The sequence below is a fragment of the Crocodylus siamensis genome, chromosome 4 (genome assembly GCF_052110815.1).
Source record: "Crocodylus siamensis isolate JL-2025a chromosome 4, ASM5211081v1, whole genome shotgun sequence".
Taxonomy (NCBI): Eukaryota; Metazoa; Chordata; order Crocodylia; family Crocodylidae; genus Crocodylus; species Crocodylus siamensis.
Window position 1 is genome coordinate 67,907,527 of NC_143398.1, and position 16,918 is coordinate 67,924,444.

A 16,918-nucleotide genomic window follows, 5' to 3' on the forward strand; every position below is an offset into this window, starting at 1 on the left:
CAGAATTTGTTAATTTACATATTTTGATAACTTTCAGTGTACAAAGCACTTTAGAAAGAGAAAAGAAGACATCTCATTAATGCACATGGAGTTACTGTGAGTACCATCTTTCTGACGTATCTTTTTTTTTTAAAACAGCTCCCAGTTTCAATGCACAAAGTTTACCTAATGGATATCCCAGACATCCCTCCTTTGGAGATGCTTCTTCACACCCTTCCAGCAGACATCCTTCTGTAGGAAGTGCACGGCTCCCCTCAGTAGGTGAAGAATCAACACATCCATTGCTTGTAGCAGAGGAACAAGTAAGTACATGTTTTTATTTCAAACATTTTGGGTCCACCATCAGTTTTACTTCTCATATACTAATCCTCTAAATTCATATTTGCGCTTAATTTTCCTGATTCTTTCTTCATGGGTGAAAGATGTCTTTCTGATCCATACATAATCTGCATATGTTGTGCTATCTTAGAATGCAGTAAGTGGTACCGTCTTAAGCTGTTACTATTGTAGGATGCATCTCTGGGACAAAAAACTTGTCCTTTGAGTGCCCAGGCACCTTACACTTCAGCTAAGACTTTTGGCTATAGCAGTACCTGTACAGCACATGTGCCTGGCATCTCTTTCTGTACCACACTGAGTGCCTAAAGGACTTAAACATGCTTCCAAACTTCTCAGTTTCTCTCAATTGCCTTGCCCCAAGATGGAACTTTCTGTAGTTAGCATTTGGTTTACAGCCTTATGAAAAGCCCACTATTGTCAATTTAGCTGTTACATTTTTACCCTAACCAGGTTTTCATCACCACAACCCTTACACACACGCACCTTTTTTTTTTTTTTTTTGGAACTGTCTAATTTTTCCTCATCTCTTGAAGACCTTGGGTTTACTTTAGCCCATGCCACATGGGGCTTCAACTGTGTGATGCTATGCCTTCTCTGTTATATCACATCTTTGTGATTTTTCCTTTTCCCTCTTCTCAGTGTGTTTTTTTCCCTCCTATTTCTTGTCCATCACTGTGGTGCCTCCCAAGTCTCTAGGATTTAGACAGTGACCATGTTGCAGTGGAGCTGTGCCTTCAAGGGATGGGCATATTAAGTGCATCCCAATGCCTGTTCTAGTAAGGAGCATGAGGCCAGGATCTCCAGGTCTGCCTCCTCAGGAAAGTCCACAGAATTAGCCTCAGCTTCAAGGGTGCAAAACCTTGTAAGACACCACTTCCTGTTGAGGGAGCAATTTTCCTCTTCCTGTGTTAAGCACAAACCTTAAGACTGTTCCAAAGAAAGGTCCCCATCCTGAGGCTTTGCCAGCCTTCAGCTTTCACCACTTGCCCATCCTACCTGTTCCCAGACTTTGCACAGTCCTGTGAAGATCCTGATGATAGAGCTTGGCAGTGCATTAGTATTGAAGATGCAGCACTGACTTCTGGTTCCATAGAGGCTGCTCTGGTGATGTCCAGGACAAAGAATCACCTGCGACACTTGCGAATTGTTTGCACTAGTACTTTGCAGCATATTTGCAGCTTCAGTTCCAAGAAGAGCCTGACAGGGAGACCTCTTCAGCTTGAAAGACAACTGTGGTTACATGGACACAATTCTTTCTATGTTGGAGGGATGTGAGTTTTTCTCAAGGGATCCCTGAAGTGATAAGATGTCTCTCTATTAGCTCTTGGGATAATACAGAAAGTTTGTCTTCACTCAAGGGGAAAAAGTTGAATTGAAGCTACATTTCAAAGCAACAGTTATTGCTTAGATTCCAAAAAGGAATGAGAGATAGCAGCACATCTTTGACTTAAAGCTCAGCTCCTTTATCCATAGCCTCATGCTTAAGTTGGTAATATTCACCACTATCATTTCTAAAGTGTGAAAGATTGGTGTTTTCATCCTTCAGGGTGATTACTTTTATGTTGATATTGTGCCCTTTCACCAAAAGTACCCCCCACTTCTAGGCTGGCCAGGACCATTTCTGCTTGGCTCTGTCAAACTCCTTTCCATTCCATGGTCAAGGACACTCTTTTGTGAGTGGGTGCTATACGAGTAATGCAGGACCGCACAGCTAATTTTGGTTTGCAGTCCCTTATCTAACTAGTGCAGGTGTGATTTTTCAAATTCCCTTTTGTATATCAGTAAAGAACTCTGGCAGGCAAAGTTCTTTGGGTAAATCAGATATCTTTTATTAGATCAACTAAAATAGTTCAAAAAATTCTTCTTTGCAAGTTTTCAAATACAAATAGCCTTCGTCAGGTTGAGGAAGTGTCTGCAGTTGGTCTATGCTCTTCCTGGATGGAACAGAATAGAAACCAGAAGCCAGTGTGCGAGAATGCCCATCAGTGAAAATGCAAATTGAAGCAGTCAATGGATGACAAATGGGGGTGGGGGGTAGGAATGTTTTGTAAATGCCTACCATATACAAGAAACCTATGTACCAACATACATAGATGCATAGAACCAGCAGTCGCTCTAAACACACCAAGAAAGCTGTAATAGACAACCAAGCCATCTGATACCACTGAATTTGCACTGAGGAGAACATCCGTGATCGTTGCCTCACAAATCTCAAAAGGGCTTTCACTAAACACGGACATTCCTCCAGAGAGAGAGAGAGAGAGAGTGCACTTTTGAAAGAGCCACCCAGATACCACGTGAAGAATTGCTGCAGTACAGAAAGAAAACACCCGTGAATCACACACCACTAGTTATGACATATCATCCCTTCCTGAAATCTATGTGGAAAATCCTCAAACAATTGCAAGCCATACTAGAAGAAGACCCAATTCTTAAAGAGAACTTCCTAGAGCCACCCATCCTAGCCTTTAAACAAGAACTGAACCTTGCCAACCTCACCACCAGAAGCAAACTACTTACAGCCCAAAACGCACCAAATGTATCCAGACCATGCCATGATAAGAAATGTAAAGCCAACATATATCCACCACCCCTACAATAACTACACCCCACAACAGAACCATCACCATTCCTGGATTTTATACCTGCACCTCCAGAAATGTAATACATCTCATTCCAGTGCACTAATTGCCCTGATGGAAAATATGTAGGCAAAACCAAGCAACAACTGTGTACCAGAATGAATGTGCACTATAAATCTGTCAAAGACAAAAATACCCAATTACCTGTGGGAACACATTTATCACAAGAAAACCACTCTCTCTCCCATCTCTGTTCTAATCGTTAGAGGGAGTTTACAAAACACCTTTTGTTGACGAGCCTATGACCTTCATTTCATCACCTACTGGATACAAAAAAATGGACTAGATATAGATATTGGATTTATGATGCATTAACTTGCCTAACATCTGTTACCCCAGGTAACCTCTCTAGTATTTACCAGCTATATTCTTAGCACCAGGTCTGCATTCCCCTTCTATCCCCTCCGCCACCTGTTTCTCACCTGTTGCCTATCTCAATTTGCATTTTCACTGGCCTCTGGCTTTTATTCTATTCCATCCAAGGAAGAGCACAGGCCAACTGCAGATGCTTCCTCAGCCTGATGAAGGGTGTTTGTACCCGAAAGCTTACAAAGAAGAATTTTGCCAATTATTTTAGTTGGTCTAAGAAAAGAGATCAGATTTGTGTCTCCCAAAGTACCTTTGTTACTGACGTTTATGTCCTTTTTAAGTCTGAACCAAGTATTTTAACATACCAGTGTAATCTCTTATTATTAAACTGAAAATTCTTTGAGGGAAGGTGCAGTTTCTATTGTGGAACAAATTCTCCAGTGTGTTCCAGCAGTACAAAAAAGGAAACCAGCCACAAAAATATTACGCAAAATGTGTGATGCTTGTGGTGGGTTTCCATTGCATCTTAAATTAAATGTGTAGCAGGATTAGGACTGCACCAGGGTCTCCAACCACCCCTGGTGTGGTCTCAATCAGCCATCCCTCAGCTGATTGTCAGCCAGCAGAAACTATACTGGGACTAATTGGAGTTCCACTGTGCTCCTGAGCCAGCTGACTGTGAGCTGATTGAACCTAGATGCTGTCCTGGAGCTAGTTGATAATCAGCTGATTGCTGGGCACCTGACTTTCCACTTGCTGGTGCAGGGGGAGCCTAGGATTATGATTGCATTGGCAAGTAGGATGAAATTGGGATCTGATCCCCCATTCCAAAATCATGCATCCTGCCACACACGTGTGGAATGGCTCAAATCGAGCATAGAAACAAAGTTATTAATAATTTATGATATACAAAGGATTCTTATAACCTATTTTGGGCACCTGCAGCAAACCATAAAAAAAAATCCTTAAGCAAAAGTTGTGCAGTCAGCACAATCTGCCAGGTAGGACATCTATGTTCATAACTCATTTCCTCATAAACACTTGTCCTTATTGGAAATCTGCTGTTCTCTGACCCCCAAGAATAAGAAGTCAAGAGCCTTTAAGGAATAGAACCTGTTAAAAAATTAAAACAGGCAAACAAATAAATAAAGGTAATTAACCTTTGAATTTGTCCTTTGCAGGTGCACACGTATGTCAACACTACTGGTGTACAAGATGAAAGAAAAAACAGATCAAGTGTGCATGCTCCACTGGAATCAAAGCTTTCTAATACTGAAACAAGCACGTCAAGAGAAGATCCAAATTGTAGCGATGAAAGAGATGCTCAGGTTCTTCTGGAGCCTGAAGGAGTCAAATTTGTTTTGGGACCAACTCCTGTTCAAAGACAGTTAATGGAGAGAGAAAAACTGGAGCAACTTGGGAGAGACCAAGTTAGTGGTAGCAGTTCAAACAACACTGAATGGGACACTGGGTACGACAGTGACGAACGCAGAGAAACATCCTCTGGTAACAAACTGGTTTATGAAAATATAAATAGGTTATCAATCCCTAGTGCCTCAGGGCTCAGGAGAGGTCGCCTGACATCAACAAGTACCTCAGATACCCAGAATATCAACAACTCTGCTCAAAGGAGAACTGCATTACTAAACTATGAAAACTTGCCATCTTTGCCTCCTGTTTGGGAAGCTCGCAAGCTAAGTAGAGAAGATGATGATAATTTAGGACCAAAGACTCCATCTTTGAATGGCTACCACAATAATCTAGATCCCATGCATAACTATGTAAATACAGAGAATGTAACAGTGCCAGCAAGTGCTCATAAAATAGAATTAACACGACGTCGGGACTGTACGCCAACGGTCTTTAACTTTGATATTAGACGTCCAAGCTTAGAACACAGGCAGCTCAATTACATACAGGTTGACTTGGAAGGTGGTAGTGACTCTGACAACCCTCAGACTCCAAAAACTCCTACCACTCCACTTCCACAAACTCCAACCAGGCGCACAGAGCTGTATGCTGTGATAGACATTGAAAGAACTGCTGCTATGTCAAGCTTGCAAAAAGCACTGCCACGAGATGATGGTACTTCTAGGAAAACTAGACATAACAGTACTGACCTGCCTATGTGAGCCTGGGAAGTGTTTAAATCATTTGCACCTTTTGTGAAGTTTATAAAATTGAAGATGCAAGTACTTTATTTGCATTTCTTAACACTAACGCCTTTTATAGACTAATAGATTTTTTTCTGAATACTCATGTGCTTGTTTAACTAAAGGGAATTAATGTAGAGCAAGTATTCATTAAATAACACTATTTCATTCTACAGTAGTAGCAATTGCTGCATAGCAGCACTGCCACCTTTCACAGTGCCTCTTTAACTGATTAGAGTTGGAGTGACATGCCAGTTTTGAATTGATCACTATTCTGGCCCTGTGCCTGTAGTCATTAAATGGCATTTATAACAGTTTATAAAACCTCTTGATATGTGCATTTAGCAGGTAAGCCTAATCTTTCAAGGTAAATATTTGTATGTTCTCTCTTCATTCATGTGGCCTCCAGTATGAAATAAGTAATTCCTTGTTCAGTCAGCTTGATTTATGCAGAATATTTTGTATCATCTTAAAGGATATGAACACTATACCTTCTTGGGTATCTGTCAGTTCATTTTTCTGAAACCCTGTGGACAAAAAAGCTTCAGATGTCCAAAGGTGTGTTTTAAATTCTGTAACATTTGAGGGGTCTGTGATGCTCGCTTTGTCAGAGCTGTCATTGCATCTGAAACCAGTCTTAGGCTGTTCCACTAGAAAAAGGTATCCAGGTAACAGAATCAAGCTTCCTGTACAGTCTTAAAATTTTCATTTCACCAGAGGTTTGTGAAGGAATTCACAGGTTGGTTGAATATTAAAGCTCTTTTTGTAGTATCTCAGTTCTGCTCGCCTTCCCTTAGCATTTGGGATGCCTGTTGTGTCTTGTCCTTTAATGTCTTTTATTTAAGAAAAGTTAAAGTTCTGTATATAGCTTTAATTATTGTTCAGGGTTGTTTGTGTGTTTGTCTTAGTCTACTCTACTCATTGACAAAGAGAAACTCTTTAAGGTGTATTAGATACTTACAGAACTGCTTTTGTCCAGTGTTTTAATGTTCTGCGTTCGTTTTGTCTGGCAGGAACATCCTAACTCTCCAGCAGCATGCATTATTGCACAACTGGAAAGGTATATTGTTCATTTATTGTCTTCCTCTGAAGCATTGGATGTAGCTCACCATGGGAGGAAGGGTACTAGACTTGGTAATTTTATATAGCAAATATTACCTTCTAGCAATGTGCATCTAGAGACAGTAGCATACTTGCTTGGTTTTAGAGAAAATCACTTACAATTTATAGAAAACTCCCTGGAGGTAATATTATCTATGGGCAATACTAATTTTTCCTTTTTGCAGTTGGCTAATTCAATTGCATTAGGGACTTAATTGCTGCTCTGTTAAGGTAGTAAAATTACAGCAGCAAAATTACTGCTTTGTTACAGGTAGTAAAATGGTACACCCTTAACCAATCCCCTTTTTTACACTGAATATTAATATGCTAATAGGTACAACAAGTGCAGCACAGGACTGGCAGCAGAACACAGTAAGCTTAATAAGCCTGTGATTGCGAAGGAAACCATTGTTTGTATGAACTGGTGTAATGTAAAAATATTCTTGAACTGTGTGAGAGAAAATCATGTATAAGAAAAGGCATTGGGATTTAGGAAAGTTCAGGAGTCTTCATGCAATATGAATCTAGCCTTCATTTGAAACATTATTTGTTGCTAAATTATGCAGAAAGCATTCCTGTTTCCGTTTAAATTTTCCTTCTGTAATGATAGTAGCAACAGCGCCATCACCTGAAATGTTTTCTATTCAATGCAATAAGGGATGATGTCTGCCTAATTTATTTTGCAGGATGTTCAAACTTTACAAACTTAACACTGAAACGCATCCAGATATGCAACTGGTACCTTTTGCAGTTGTGAGAGAAGGGAATCTTATTTGCAATGATTGTTTTAAAAAACAAACAAAAATGTTACTGAGATCAAGAAACTTCTCCTTAGTCTATGCATGTGTGTTGTAGCAAGTTTATTTCATAAATTTGGTGCTCAAAGAGATGAGGGACTAACTAGAGCTAGACATTGTGCAGCAGCTATGAGGTAGTAAAGACTTCCTTCACACAACTTGACCGTTGCATCTCCATCCTGATTTGTAGTACCCCATGTTGCATGCTAATCCTGGGTTTTTTCTGAAGAAGGAATAATCTGTTGTGTACTGGTGATGTGAACTAGAAACCATGATCAGACCAATGAATTTTCTTTCATTTGTCAGCTAGGCCAGACTTCAGCAATATTTTCAAGCATTAACAAGCTGATATATTTAACCTGCTGTTTTGTCCTCATCATAAAATTAATGTCTCCCAACCACTAACGCATTTTGGCTTTGTATCATGCCTGTGAGGTAGGGAAGTACTATTTCCAACATATAGATGAGGAACTAAGGCTCAAGACGGATCATGAATCACCTGGTGTGGTTGAGCCAGGAACTGAACCTACATCTCCTCAGTCCATATACAGTATCTTATCTAGTAGATGGCCCTTCCTGCTTAAGATCTACTATACATTTTTGGAACAAATTTTGCCAACACTTGACATTTTGAGTTTTATAATGTTTGGTACGTATATTCTTAAAGCTTTAGCTCTTAGAATTGTGGATACATCAGAATCTTAGCTTTCATTTCTAATGGAAAAATGTTAAACCTTAGGGTTTCAAAGAAAAACTTGAAAATGTGAGTCCTAGAATGTTAATATCCAAAATGCAAAGAAACAGAACTCTTTTTAAAATCTCATGATTTTTAAGCCAGTCTCATGATTTTTTTTAGGTTGTGGGAAGAGAGAGACACGACAAGATTGACTCCTTAAATACTTGATGTAGGCAACTCTTTTAATATTGCGAATAAAAAAAATACATCAGGCTGAATTTAAGGGGAAAGTTTCTTCAGTACACAGTATATTTTAGTATTAAAAATGTTAACCATGATGTTCAGGCTCCAGCTGATCCTCATTGTTTTCCAGATATCACCACATATCTTCTGTTGTCCAAGATGGCAATACTTCTCTTCTTTATTTAAGCTGGAAAAAGAATTGGGTAGTCCTTGGACATATGGCTTTCATTGGCATTTTTTTCATTTCCTCATCCTCTCTCTGTTGAGCTAGAAGTAGCTGCAGTGCACTTTACCATTGGAGACTTGGCAGTTATTTGCAACTTAGTTTAGTCTCCTTAAAGTTGTGATGTTAAATCACTGTCTGCAGGTCCGGGGGTTCTTTTTTTAGCCAAAATTTGTTGACCGCATTTCAGAGCATGTTTACTTTGATCCATAAGTTTATAAAGTGAGAAGCAACAAATGTGTAACAATTACTTTGTGGACATTAACTGGCATAATATACATGAAATCTATTGGGGGAAGGGAATGGAGAGGGAAACACTCTTTGCTAAAAAGTAGCAACATTTCCTTTAATTCTGCTGGTTATGCATAGTATGCAACCAATCCCTGACCTTTTAAGCCAGTCTGACAGGGTAAAGCCTTAAAATCTAAATTGCTCCGGTGCCATAAGTAGTGAAAGTTGCAGTGTGTGTCTATATATTATAGTAATTTTTGAGTGTGTGCTATAGTCATTTGTTATTTGTAGTGTATAAAACATGTGATAAAGCATAGGCTAAGACCGCATAATTAAGATTGCACTGAAAAAGCAGTTAGCGGAGATGGAATGCATTACATGAAGAAAACACATATAAACTGATACCATATACTGAAGAGGTCTACTTTTTTCTAAAAAATTCTCAGATTCCTTTTAATAGTCTTTAAAAATGAAATTTCAGAAAAATGTTATAATATTCTTCTGTTTCCCCTTCATTTCATTAAAGGCAAAAAGGTGGGGAAAACTTGAAATATAAAACTTCAAGATATCTTAAATTAGGTATATTTTAGGCACTGGTTTAAGTGTTACACAATAATCCCATTTTCTAGTCTTGTTCTCATTTAAACCAAGTGGGGGATGACTGCTGGACTTCCAGGAGCTTCAGAAGTGTAGTATCAGGCCTCAAAATATTTACATTTTGCACCATCAACTTTTAAAATTCTGCCAAAACAATGGGATATCAATGCATTTCAATTTTTGAAAAGACATGCAATTTATTGCAATGAAAAAAACATGGAATTCCTTAAGGCAGGACCACAGTTATACTATACAAAGTCCAGGACAAGATGTTAAAACAGGGTCACTTTGTGGCTATGGACAAATGTATTTTTTAACTGCTTTAGAAGGGGAAGGAGACATCTATAACATCATTATAACTGATACAAACTCCTGCCTCCCAGGAGTTTGCATCAGTTATAATGATGTTACTATCCATGTTACTGTAAGAGATAATTTCTAAGTGTTTTGCCAGTTTTTTAAATATCTACAGAAACATGCAAATGTAAGTCACATCATAACAATTTGTCATTTGTTTATCGATACAGTAGTTACTTCTGTTTTTCATTTTTCTATCTCTATCCCCTCATTACAGCAGCATGTGTAACATTCTCTGAGTCTTGCACCCTTCTCTCTAAGGGCTTATTTCACTTTCCCTACTTTTTTAGAAATTTCTTTACCCTTTACAAAACCAGACTGAGACCTTTATTTACAATCGAGACCAGCGAAGGGCAAAATATGGCCTGCAGGCCAAATCCAGCCTGCCAGGCACTTTCATTCATCTGTGACACCCACCAACAAATTGTGCCTCACCCAGCCCTTCCTCCCACAAGGGTGTGAGCAAGGCGCCCATGTGTACACACACCCAAACATACCCTATTACACCCCACTCCCACCCTCGTGGGTGGAAGGGCCCAGCCCTGCCAGCAGGCAGTTTCTGACTGGGGCTCCTGCTGCTGCTGCTGCAGTTCCCAAGGACCTGTTCTGCTTCCCCTGCCTCTGGGTTGCTCCAGGCAGCAGGCGGGGGTGGCAGAGTGTGGAGCTGGGGCTGGCAACATGGAGCCTGCACCCAGGAGAGTGGCAGCAGGGCGGAGCTTAGGTGCGCAGCATATGGGTGTAAGGAAGCGGAAGGGTTGTGGTGACCCTCCCACACTTCTCCCATGGTGCACAGCCCTGACAGGCAGTGGCAGGAGCAGGCAGGGGCGCTGGTACCCGGTGGGGCACAGCTGTGGCCAGCACTGCACATCACAGCAAGGGGCACAGCCCTGCAGTCTTTATTACCCACACTTCCCATCTCACATGCACAGCCCCTGCACTCATACAGCATGGGAGGGAAGCCCCCCCACACTGAAACCGGCTCCCTTTTCCTCTGGGGCTGCGCAGCATGGGAGGGAAGCCCCAGGCGCATTCCCCAGGCGTTGGGGAAGGCAGCTGGGTGCAGCGCATGGGGCTCTCCTGCATGTGTGTGGTGGAGTGCATGGGCAATAGAGACTGCCAGGCAGGGGCTGCACTTCTCATCCCAATGTGCAGCACTGGCCAGAGCTCTGCCTTGCTAGGCACGAGTGCCTGGAGTGCCCTTGCCTGCTGCTGCTGTGCCATGAGGGGAGTGGGAAGGGGGGATCCCCTGACCCCCCCCCTCACATCACACACCCACACCCTTTGACACCCCGCCACCACACGCACACACACAATATACAAGACTAAGAATGTATTTTGAGTTATGCAACCACCGCTGTATACACTACGCAAACACAAATCATGACAAAAATATTTTTTGTAATAAAATTAAAATATGTTATAGTAGGTGTTTGACTTTTAGTACACGATTTGGGGGTTTTTTCCCTGGTTCTAAGATGGCAATCCCCTTCTCCCCCTGAAAAAAGAAGTATTTTTAGGGGGAGAGGGTGGAAGGGAGGGACTTATGGTGGCAAGAGGTAGGGATGGTACTTCCAGTCCCAAGATGGCAAGAGGCGGGGCTACCCATGTGGCCCTCGACAGTTCACCAAAATTTGTTAAACAGCCTGCTATCCAAAATACTTGCCTGCCCTTGATCCAGGCCCATACTGAAAGAAATGGGAGGCACCCATACTTGATTCAGTTAAATTCAGTTACATTTCATGACTAAGTACAGACGGTGAAAAAGCCCAAAGTTGAATCAATTCAATCTTTGCATGTTAGTCTAAACTGCACAGATTAAATTGAAATAGAAGTGAACAAACATTTACCTTTGATTCAGGAAATGCAGCACCAGCACACCTCCCTGCCTGTCAGCCAGCCCTCACTGCTCCAGGTAGGGAGCAGAGGGGCAGGGCCAGCCCTGCTTTCTCAAGCAGACAGCACAGCCCAGACTAGGGCTGCAAAGTATGATGGGATGCTGTGGGACTGTGATTTAACTTGAACCAGAAAGGGGTCTAGGACAGAAGTTTCATAAACCAGTTGACCCAAAACAGTTGAGTCTGATACTACATTCAACCAGGTTTATCTTAAACCAGTTTCAGTCATTTTGAAAACTTGTTTATGCGCATTGGGATTCTCTTCTGTTACAAGTTGAAACCAGTTTCTGATCACTTAGTCCAGTTTGTGTAACTTCTGTCCGTAGCCCATGGGCATAACTAATTGTCAGTAACTAATATGTCAGTAACTAATTTGGCTAGAGTTAATAACAGTGTACCCTTCCAGAAGATAAGGTCCAGAATATTCCTGCCTACCTAGAATGAGGGTGGTAGCAATGCAGAGCAGATGCCTTTGTCATCTTTCATTTCAAGAAGGTGTACGTTAAAAAAATGTATAATATTGTATCACACTTGGAATTCTGTTCCCAACAGTGTTGCCCACTTCACATAGGATGAAATCTATGATAAAACTTCATTTCTCCACTGTACTAACTTTATTTATGGTTTCATAGAAACATGAGAAAATTCTCTGGGAACTGGGAGTGGATTTTAAAGTCGTCTTTATAGAAAATTTCCCTTCTGCTAGATGAGGCCAATAAAAGTTTGATTCTCTTGGTTGGCTATTTGGATATTTTTGGCATTTAAATATTTTTTTCTATCAGGTAGTAATTCAATCATTCACATTTGACAGTATTTACTTGATAAAAATATTTCATTGAACTTATTTTAAGCTGTGCTCATGTTAAATTCTTCATTTACACTCCAAAAAAAGATGAAATTCCAGCACAAAAAACTGCGTTAATAGGAGTTAAGGTTACTGATGTCCATTCCTGTGTAATACATATTAAAAAAACACAAAAGACAAATCATGAGTTAAAGTTCATTTACATTCTTTAGAAATTACTTCCTCTTTCAGGTACTGAACACGTAAAGTGGATAAGAAATCAAATTCACATAGGAACTATACCTGGTAAGAGTTGCATATTTCTATTTCTTGTAATATTAGGTTTTAAGGTATAAGTGAAGAGTTTTATCAGTCTTGTTAGGATATTATCCTAACGCACTACTTACTCCAGATTAACGCAGTATTTTGTGTGGAAATGTGTAGGTGGAAATATAACATCTGCGGTAAGTAATTTACCTTACAAAATTCATTAAATAGATGTCACATTTTTATATTTTTATATATTTACAAAGGGCATTTTGAAATTTTTATTGCGGTTTTAGTAATTATTTAGTATGGTAATATACATATATTGTGACAAAGTGTTCTGATATATCCATTACCTTGGTGTAATTCTATTTTATGTAGCAAATGTGTAAATACAAAGGAGATAATGTAAAAATATAATTAAGAATTAGGTTGTGAGCCCTTCCAGGCAAGGACTGTCTTCCTATTTGTTTGTAAAGCACCTAACACAATGAGGCCCCAACCCTGTTCATGTCTGAGTCCTACCACGATAGAAAAAATGCTGAAGAAGTAGAGCCAGATCCTCTGCTTTAGTTAAGAAGCCAGCATACCAAGGTGCCATGAAGCTCACCCCTCCACTTTCTGATCTGGAGGCCACTGTGTACATGGCTATTTTGCAGACGCGTTTCCCACACCATCTGCAAACAACCCAGAGGGCCCATAGCCACAGAAGGGATATGTCCTCTTTCATTCCAGTTGCATACTTTGTTGGCAGGAGAGATGGGGTTATGTGGTTGGAATCTGTCTGTTAATAGACACCTTTTCTACTGGGGCAATCTTCCAAGAGCTGAATGTGCTTGGCTTGGGCCCAGTCCAGTGTCACTGAAGCCAAGGGAAAGTACCTGTGGCCATTTGGATCAGGTGCAAGATGAGATTTTGCTGGCAAAATGGTTGTGCTACACTAGAGGACCTGGTTGGTCAAGTTCTTCAGAAATGGTCTAAAAATAATGTAAAAAATATAAATATATTTAACTACATGTACTGAAAAACAAAAATTCCTATTAGTTGTGTTCAGAGTTTAGATTACTATGTGAATTTTGCTTTCTTAGTTATACTTGTGTGTATATTGCTGGAACTATTATGTATGAAAGAGGAAGTGATTCTAAAGAAACGGTTCAGGATTGCACCCATATTTTAATGTTTGTGTTATTTAGGAATGGACATCAACCACCTTAATTCCACATTAATGCAGTTCTTGCATTGGAATATATGTGTATGTAGACATGCACTCACATTTTATATATTTGGTACTAACTTTGTATTTTCCCTGAAATTTGCCAAATCTTGAACACTGATGTTTTCATTTTTAAGGCTTGGGTACTTAATGACTGAATGTATAGGTAATGCTTCTGGTTTGAAAATGAAAATAGTATTACATGCTATCCCGCAACTGTGTCCCCCAGCCAGCCAGCATGTTGCTGTTTCTTGCATGTAACATCTCCATTCCATTGTAACGTAACCTATGGCTATTTTTTCTGAACCATTGTCTATCCTAAACTAAGCTACAGATTTGCAATTACAGTACAACTGAATACACTTCTAGTATGAAAGCTGACTGGTAGTCGTAGTACAATAAGCACCAGTGTGCCACAAATGCATTTATTAAATGCAGAAATATACATTTCTATACAGGCCAAAATCCTATGTTCTGTGTTTTTATTGTCATTACATTGTATGATATTGTAAGATTATTGTGTGTCCTAATTTGCATTATAAAATGTTGTTTTCCTACTTAAAGGCATAAATATAACAACTTTGTATAAAGGTAGCTTTCTAGATTTTTATTTCTTTCTATAAAAAGTCTAAACAGTGGGAGTACCATTGCCAAATTGTTTATGAAATTTCCATGAACTTTGCCCTGCTGGATTTGTTATACAAACATTCCATTTTTTTCCACAAAAAGTGATACCGTACTATGCAGAAATAATGTATTTTTATCCTGGTCCAAATCGACATATTAGAATTTAATTTAATCTTTGGTTTGCATTTTCATTATTGAGCGCTTACCAAATGTTCATTTAAAAAAATGTATAATGTTAATATTGACAACAGTGTCCCCTTCATCAGTGCCAACTTCATTTTTTTTTAAATTGTAGCATGGCAATAAAATATTGATTTTACATTATATGAGTGTATGGATTACTTATAACATGAGGTGGGACTTACAATGTTTTATTAATATTACTGTTTTGCCTTTGGGGGCTGAGGGAAGGAGAGAGACCAAAAGCTGTTCCAGTCTCTGGCATGCTATCACCTATATTAGCCATCCATAGTCACTCATTTTCTGCATCCTATTGCCTATAAAATAACCAGGCCTTAATAGCACCAGATGTAATTTCCAAATCTATTAATCTTTTTCATAGTGGTGTTCAGTCCTTTCACCTTCCTAATATACAGAAAGATTTAACTCCCCGTGGGCATGCAAGAAGTAAATTAGGAAGGCCAAGGCACAATTTGAGATGCAGCTGGCAAGGGACATAAGGCAAAGAAAGGGATTCTATAGGTATCTCAAAAGTAAGAGGAAGCTGAGAGATTCCACAGGTGCCTGACAGAAGGTGGAACACAATCTAGTCACAGATGATGCAGAGGAGGCTGAAGTATTTAATGCCTTTATTTTGCCCAAATAGGGCAACCACCAGCTGGTGAATGCAGCTGACAGCAATGTGGAAGGAGACAAATAGCTGAAAGTAATGGCAGACCAGGTTTGAGAATACTTAGAGAAGTTAAGTGTTTTCAAGTCAATAGGGCCGGTTGGGATCCACCCAGGGTACAGGAGGAATTGGCTGAGGTAAATTCAGAGCCACTGGCAATCCTTTTGGAAAACTTGTGGTGGTGAAGCAAGGTCCCTGATGACTGGAAAAGGGCAAATATAGTGCCCATCTTTAAGGGGAAGGAAGAGGATCTGGGGAACTAGAGACCATTCCACCTGACCTCTGTACCTGGAAAGATCATAGAGAAGGTTCTCAAGAAATTATCCATTGTGAAGTACCGGAAGAGAGCTGAGTAATCAGGAAGTTAGTGGGATACACTAAGAGCAAGTCTTTCCTGACCAATCTTATTTCCTTCTGTGATAGGGTGACACACTGTGTGCATAGGGGAGAGCAGTGAATACGATATACTTTGACTTTAGCAAGGCTCATGACATTCTTACTAAGAAATTAAGGAAATACAGACTAGACTCAAGTACTGTAAGGTGCATAAATAGCTGGTTGGATTGTCATACTTGGCAAATAGTGCTCAAGGTCTAGTTGAGAAGTGTTAAGTGGAAGTCCTCAGGGGGTTATCTTGGGTCCAGTATTGTTCAACATCGTATTAATGATTTGGATGATGGGATCAAGTGCATGCTTAGCAAATTTGCAGATGACACCAAGGTGGGTAAAATTGTGGATACTCCGGAGAACAGGACTAGGATCCAGAATGACCTGGATAGACTGGATAAATAGTCCACTGTCAGCCAGATGATACTTAACAAGGCAAGTGCCAATTCCTGCACTTGGGACAGAAAAACCATATGCACAAATATAGACTGGGGGTAACAGGCTTGGTTGCAATACTGCAGACGCCATGGAGGTTCCAGGGGACCATAAACTGGATGACAGCCAATAGTGTGCTTTTGCAAAAAAACCCAACAATATCTTGAATTGTATTAACAGGAATGTCACTTGCAAGTGATTAGGGGTGATCCTTCTGTGCTATTTGAGACTGGTGAGGCTGCATATGGGGTGCCATATGCAGTTTTGGGCCCTTCCAGAAGTGGCCGCTTTTTTGAGATCGGTGGGTGCAATTGGCCACTAGGGCCCCCCCTCCTTGCTAGCTGGCGTCAGGGGGGGCACATGCCCTCGGACTAAAGAAGCTTCAGTCGCCCATGGGTCTGTGGCTTGAAAGTAAGTGGCAGGGCACAGGCGTATCATCCCCCTCTTACAATCATATATCCGCTTTCTTCCCTCAGGTGTCCTCTTTTTTTTTCAAAACTAGAAATATGGTAGCCCTACTACTGTGGAGCAGCCTCCCCTTCTCTCTGCCTCTCCTACTGCTGCAGCTCTGGCAGGAAGGGGGAAGCCGGTTTGGAGACGTTACAGCGAGGAGTCTGTTAATCGCAGCTACAGCTGTGGCGCCGCCACACGTTCAGTCATTTCCAGTCACGCCGTGAATTGGCCTCGGCGAAGCAACACGGTTGGCAGCGTCTCAGCTGCCATCTCCGGTCCGCAACCCAGGCAGAACGCATTCGGAGTCCGCGACTCCCAGCATGCATCGCTCCCCACCGC

At 40.6% G+C, this 16,918-nt stretch overlaps 1 protein-coding gene across 1 annotated transcript in view; it reads left to right on the forward strand.

Annotated features, from left to right (window-relative positions):
* FRS2 (fibroblast growth factor receptor substrate 2) overlaps nt 1-14,796 on the forward strand; it is a 98,361-nt gene extending 83,565 nt beyond the window's left edge. Inside the window, exons 9-10 of the mRNA XM_090042514.1 lie at nt 139-302; nt 4,472-14,796. Coding sequence (XP_089898640.1) covers nt 139-302; nt 4,472-5,422 — 1,115 coding nt within the window. The 3' untranslated portion in view covers nt 5,423-14,796. The remainder of the gene's footprint in view (nt 1-138; nt 303-4,471) is intronic.
* Nucleotides 14,797-16,918: the final 2,122 nt, after the last annotated feature.